Source organism: Hetaerina americana, unplaced genomic scaffold (assembly GCF_022747635.1).
Source record: "Hetaerina americana unplaced genomic scaffold, ioHetAmer1.1.p SCAF_177, whole genome shotgun sequence".
Taxonomy (NCBI): Eukaryota; Metazoa; Arthropoda; class Insecta; order Odonata; family Calopterygidae; genus Hetaerina; species Hetaerina americana.
The window spans coordinates 336,368-343,149 of NW_027286738.1; the positions used below are offsets into that span (position 1 = coordinate 336,368).

Here is a 6,782-nt window from a genome sequence, read left to right on the forward strand (position 1 = left end):
AATCAAAATTATTACTGTTAAAATTAACAGACAACAAACAAGAATTCAAAAGAACTCCTCCTTAAATAAAATCACATAATTATTCAATGTTGAGCATTCATCTCGAAAGCATTTCAAGAATTAACCTTCCGATTACTGATAGCAAATGAGGAAATGACACTCTTTCAGACAAGGTAATATAATCATTATTTCAGGCAAATGAATGACTTCTTGAAAATCTGAAACCATGAGTACAACTGAATATTAGAAACTGAAGATATCAATCCAATAAGCTCCGCAGTGAAACATTTCATGATCGACCCGAGAGCATTACATGAGTATTTCAATACTTCTGACATGCTATACGAAAAAAAAACTGAGGCAATGTTAGCCGCAATTAACTTGAATTTAAATGCAGGTGCCACGCAACAAGACAAAGGCATTGAAATACGAAAATCAACAACTCTTTTGAAAGATAATCCAAGATTATTATTTTTCTTTGAAACTTTTTGATAAAGGTTTGTACCCTGATTGACGACGAGGAGATATTGGAGTGAAATATTCACAAAAAAACAATGGCATTCCTTCCCAACAACAGGGAAAACACTGGGTATGGCAAGAGAGGAAAAAAGATAAATATTAATCCATCTTAAAAATTATCCTTGAAAAATCAACACCGTGTGACACTGATTATCTTCAAAATAATTTGCTGACGTCAAATATCACTTATATGACTGGGGACAAATGGCATGGGGTCCACACTTGAATTATCTGTAATGGAGAGAGGAGACACCACGACGACGTCGACATCACCGACGTTTGATAAAAACAATGAAGTTTTTAACATTTTGCAAAAGAGGGTGCACCTCCATTACATTTCCTGTTCAATTTTCTTTCATTAGATTGTCTCCGAAGTGAAGGCTAAATATTCGCACAAAGCCATCGCATACAGAATGTCCCACCGGGGTCATCGAAGAAGACCGTGCGTCAGGTCCCACGGGTGTCAGTCGTTCTCCATCGGCGTTGGGGAGTGTACCGATAGGGCGCCCAGAGCGAGGGACGGCGAGGGAGGGAGGTCGGAGGGAAGCTCGGTCATTTCCTCGGCGCCGGGTGACGCGGAGGGATCATCCGGGCCGCCTTCGCCTTTGCCCTCGTATCTCGCGTGGGTCCTCATATGGCGGGTGATCATGTCCCTCCGGCAAGCCGCGTATGGACACTGTGGACACTTGTACGGCTTCTCGCCCGTATGAGTCCGCTGGTGGGTGGACAAGTGGTCTGATCTCGAGAAGACCTGACCGCACACACGACACGTGTACGGTTTGACTCCCGTGTGCAGTCTCATATGGCGCGTAAGCATGTCGCTCCTGGCGAAAGACCTCTTGCAAACGTCGCAGAGGTATGCTTTGGAAGCTACGTCTGCCTGGTGCTGCCGGCTCTTGTGCCGCGACGCCATGTGCTTAGCCAATCTGTCGTGGAGGCTGAACATCTGTCCGCAGACAGGACAGACATAAGCAACGTCAGAACCAGGGGGCATTTCTTCGACTACGGGAGACACTTCGAGGTTGTACCTTACAGCGACTGATTCCTTGGTGGTCGGTGAAGCCACGTCACCTTTGACGACTGGCACGGAGACTAGACCTCCTCTGCCAATGAAGCCGGTAGTTGGCACTGTTGTGGTGGCCGCTGCAACTGCCGCGGTGCCTTCAGGGGCAATCCTGGACGCCAATGCCTTCACCCCTGCGGGAGACAAGGACTCCGAACTCGTAGTGCTGCTACCGACCAGCTCCCTGCTGCCTTTCATGGAGAGGTCTAGGGGAGAATCCTGAGGGGAAGACTGTTCGGACTCGAGTGAACCCCCTTTGGATGACAGCGTCAGAGGGTGAGGAGCGGCACCTCTTCCGGGACGGGGTGCAGTGGCAGCGGTCCCGGCGCCAGCGCCGACGCCTGCTACCGCACCCTCGAACCACATGGGCAGATCGGAATCGGAATGACTCCGTCGACGGAATATGTCCGGGAGGTATTTCGTATGCAGATAATGTTCGAATCCATACATGGGGGAAGGAGATGCGGGGGTGGCGGCAGGGGTCAGTGGAGAGACGGGAGAAGCAGGGAGACCGCCTCCAACTCCCCCTGGAGCAGCGGCGGCCACCCTATCCGTCCAAGAGTCTCCTCCCTCTGGGAGGCCCCCGGAGCATCTGACACATGCGCAACCGGGAAACCGGGGCTTGCGCCCGCAGTCGTTTTCAGGGGCCTCCACGCCCCTGCCTCCGTGGTGACGAGAGCTCCTACGATGTATGGGTCTCGCATGTGTATCTGAACTAGCCTCGCTACCACCGCCATCTAAGGAAATGTCCTCATCCTCCTCCTCTATGCTACTGTCTTTGAGGCGAAGCGGACTGAAACTGATTTTTGGCGAGTCCGTCGTGGGAATCTGTGGCGAACCTGCGGAACTGTGGGGGGACTTGTTGGAAGAAGATGCGGGACTGAACACATCTTCCTCCTCTTCTTCCGATATGGCACCATATAACTGCTGGTACCGATCTCTATCTACGCTATCAAAACGGAACACTTCACCGCCAGTTTTTCCAGGGGCGGTAAGGGCCAGGGGGCTCCTTGGGGGCGCCCCTGACCTGGCCTCTGCACCAACCATCACTTTCGGTTCTGACGGGGCCATGTCTACACAAGAAGGAGGTCTTTTAGTCGCTTGTTCCTCCTCCGAGTCCTCGTAATCCTCTACAATGCACTGTCTTCCCCGAGTTTCTACACGACGCCCACTGCTCAACATGTGCGGAGAAGACACATCATCCCTCCAAGCACCTTCATCAAACTCCTCCTCCAACTCCTCGTCACCACCACCACCGACAGAACTTTCTACCACCTCCTCCTTAAAAACTCGCCTCAAGTTGTTGTTTTGATGGTTCTGAAGATTGTTATTTAAAGAGGCCAAACCAGTAGCAGAGGTAACTTGCGTAGCGGTCAGTTTGTCAACTACCTGACTTAAGCGCTTCCTTTTCCTTTGTTTATTTGCTCCACCAACGACAGCGGACTGAGTGTCCGCCAAAACGACTGCACTTAGGCGGTCGTTGTTGTTATTGTTGACCACCGTGGCCGAGGTTAAATTGTTGTTGGTGAGAGTCGTCACCGCCGATTCGCTCTTGATGTCCAACGCTATCCTGCTGAGAGGCGGTGTGGAAGGCGGCGTGTTGTGGTGCTGCTGATGCTCGGGCAAGGCAGAAGAAGCGTGGTCCACGGGATTTGGTTCGAGCTGAGTCTCGGCCATAATCACACAGCGAGAGACGGATTCTGCCCCCGCCGGGGCTGGGGCCGCTTCTGGCGGTGCGTCGGCGAGGACTGTGGCGGGAGACGAGCAGCTGCTTTCCCGGTAGAAGCTGAGCAGTAGGCCACTGCTGCTGCCGTCTGCCGGTCGCGGCCGATGAGCCCGACCCCTCCGCCACTGACCATTTCGTACGGCGGCGATCACGGTGCCAGAGTGAGCTAACTCCTTCGCCGAACTTTTCCTCCTCCCTTTCTCGGACACCGGAGAGGCGACGGCAGCACCGGCTTTACCACCGGTCGGTGCCCCGTACGTCTCTTCCCGTTGGGGCGCCGTCTGAGAGATTAACGGGCACTTGGGGGGGTAAGGGACGGCGGTCGACTGTGTTGGCAGAGGGCGAGAGGGGGAAAGGCCGGAGAGAACGCACCAGGCGGGAGGCGCGCGTGGCCTGGCAGAGAGCGTAACGGGAGGTGCAAGACCTCCCTCACTGTTCCTCACGAAGCGCTAGCACGCGCGAGAATGAGGAGAATGGTCGGAGATGCAGAGAGGGAGGACTGGAGGGTCCGGAGAGAGGGGGGGCAGGATTGGAGGGGCCCCAGTGTGTTTGGGAGGAGGGGTTAACTTAGGGTGGAGTGGGGGAGAAACCGTGGGAGGAGCAGGTCTCCTTGGGCGAGAGCTCGGATCCCGCCCCGAGGGCGGAGGCGGGGGAGTTCAGGCGGAGGCGTAGGAGAGAGAGAGGGAGGATGGGGATGGGGCGGAGAAGTAGGAGGCAGAGGAGAGGCGTGGGCCGTGAAGGCAGGCAGCAGTCAAGCTGCCGTCGTCTTATACCAACCGGCCCGCTTCTCTCTATCTCTCGGTCTTGCGTCGGTTTTTGCCGCTCCTTCAAAAGTGTGGAGGAGTATGAGGAAGGGGTTGGGGTGGGTGGGTGGGAGGGGAAGGAGGCGGGAGGGGGAGATGGTTCGGGGGCGGTTTGGGTTGGGTCGGTTGGTTTTATACGCGGGTGAGTGGAGCGAAGGAGTGGAGGAGGCACCCGGTAGGAGGCGTTGGCGTGAGGTCGTCGTCGGATGATCCTCCACCTGCGAGAAAGAAGAAAAATACCTGCATAAGTACGACGCACACTAGTATTCGACGCCACAGCGACATTTTAAGGTTACTGGATGATTTTGATATAATTCCTTTTGTGGTGTTTGCGTAATTGTTTAAAAATATTTTCACACATACTTGTGACACGCTATAATCATTAGTTGAAGCTTCTAATGAAATTGTTACTTTCACGAAAGCCAAAATTTATTAGCAACCACAACTGAATCCCAAGTCTATATAATATATATTTAGCTATCATTTAAGATTATATCAGAACTTCATTTTATCCAAGAAATGAAACTCTCATCGCTTCATCAGTTTATCAAACGAAGCATTCGTTTATCATATATATTTCGGAAATGTTTAATACACAGATGGTTATACAGTGCGATGCAATGTATCACACAGCACACACCCATTTGCAGAAGATTAACTGGGATGCCCCTAACCTAGCCGCAGACGACTTAGTCCCTTTCTACGAACTCAAATGGTAGGAAAAATGATTAAAAAGAAGTGGTTAGAAAGCATGAGGTATTTTTCTGCCCCCCCCCCCCCCAATATATTTTCCAGTTTCCTTTTCTTATGTTGCAATTAAGACTGTAATACCGCTGATATTTTACACTCACTAAGATACATAATAGTTACATATTAAGGAGTGCAACATAGATGAAAGACTATACTACACATCTTATACTAATGTAGTACTGCTGAATATGAATCTGATACCCTGTCCACCAGGTGGCGTCAGTGAATCTATCACATTAAGCAGACACGTACTTTATAAAAATGAATAGTCATTTCAAACAAGACATGGCTCGGTACGTTTTACCTTTAATGCCAAATATTCTCCACTTTAAAAAACATTTTTCATTCCTGAAAAAGTATTGCATAGTTTTTCGACATGTTCAACATAAGGAATAGCATTGAGAACTCATATTAACCCACAAATAAATGCAATTTTAAATGGATGGAAATATATATAAACATTTAAATGATCAATAAATGTTCTTAAATATAACACAAGGCGCGAAAAGGAAAATATAGCAAACATGATTTTCCTTAAATATTATGAACTATTTCTCTCCAAAAATTAATAATAATATATATTCTGTGAAAAATTATATACTAGAACAAAGAAAAATTATCGTGTGACCATTTAAATGAAAGACAAACCCGTCCCTACGCTAAAAATAAATTTGCACGTCTGAATATTTTCGAAAGGAGAAATGAATAGAAAAATGTACCGAAAAAGTAAAAGGATTAGTTAAGGCCTGAATTAATGAAAGCAGCTCGATAGCATAACACTCCAACACGATTAAAAGAGAAATTAAAAAAAATATTATGAATCCAGAATTTTATATTACGAAAATTTCCGACGCAAAGAAAGAGATTTGGGCCCTGCCCTCAAACCTCTTCATTAAAATCCCTTTTTCACCATTCAAATCGTCAAAATAAATAAATGACTTGGAAGGAAGATACGGTGAGATACCAAAAGAGAGAAGGAGTTATCGTTCCAACCGTTTTCCCTCCATCCTACCCCTCTACCAGAGTACTCATAAAAAATAAATGAAATGGCTACCGCAAAGTCGAGTAATGCGGCGAGGAAAGTGAAAAGTGAGGGGGCATTAAACACATCATTCAGTCTACGTTATAGTTTCCGTCTTTATATCCCAGCGATGCCACCACATTCGACACACATAACGCTTTTAAGCAGTTTAGGGAACTCCAGAAATAAAATATGTCACGCGGTCTACCTTCTTTATACGACGGAAAAAACATTCGCCAACGTTTCAAAACAAATGCTCTATATTATTTTTCGAGCATTATAAATCCAATAGACACACGCGAAAATAAAACTTAAATATCCCCACTGGCTGCAAAAGCTGCAATTTAGCCAAGTATGCTGTCTTTCAGCATTTTAGAGAAGAGGTCGCGCGTGAGGGTCATATGAGGAAGAAAGATAATTAGTCTCACATTTTCGGATGATTGATTCAATAAATGACCGTAGCCACGCGGAGTAGACTCGCATCTACGCGAAGTAGATTAGTATTTTAATCTTTCATCAGAGCATTACGAGATAGCGTATTCAGTAATTTTTTACGAATTCATACAAAAAATATCAGGGGAATTTCGCGCATCAAGAGCTGAAAATAAACAAACTTAAAACGAGAATCATCAATGTTAAAGCGCATCTGCATTATGTAAGCGCCGAGGCAAATTTTATGATTACTAATTTAACCAATCCACATTAATCAACCCCCAAAGTTAGTTAGCTAGGTGATGATCGAGATCACGCAATACGAAGCCCGACGGCGGGTGAAATTCACACGTCAAAGCAGGGGGGCCCAGTTTCTTTTTCTGTGTCCCCTGTGGTTTCCCAGGAAGTTCTGAGACACGAAAAATCACTTACACATAGATTGAGTGAAGCCGAGGGTGTCCAGAGCCC

At 47.8% G+C, this 6,782-nt stretch overlaps 1 protein-coding gene across 1 annotated transcript; it reads right to left on the minus strand.

The window, feature by feature from the left end:
• Positions 1-280: 280 nt before the first annotated feature.
• Positions 281-3,259, minus strand: klu (zinc finger protein klumpfuss). Its single transcript, XM_071584304.1, has one exon. It carries the CDS (start codon positions 3,257-3,259, stop codon positions 983-985), a length of 2,277 nt encoding a protein of 758 aa, XP_071440405.1. The 3' UTR covers positions 281-982.
• Between the last annotated feature and the right edge of the window lie 3,523 nt (positions 3,260-6,782).

Coding starts and splice junctions, on each gene's coding strand:
- klu (XM_071584304.1), bottom strand. CDS start 3,259: ATGGCCGAGACTCAGCTCGAACCAAATCCCGTGGACCACGCTTCTTCT.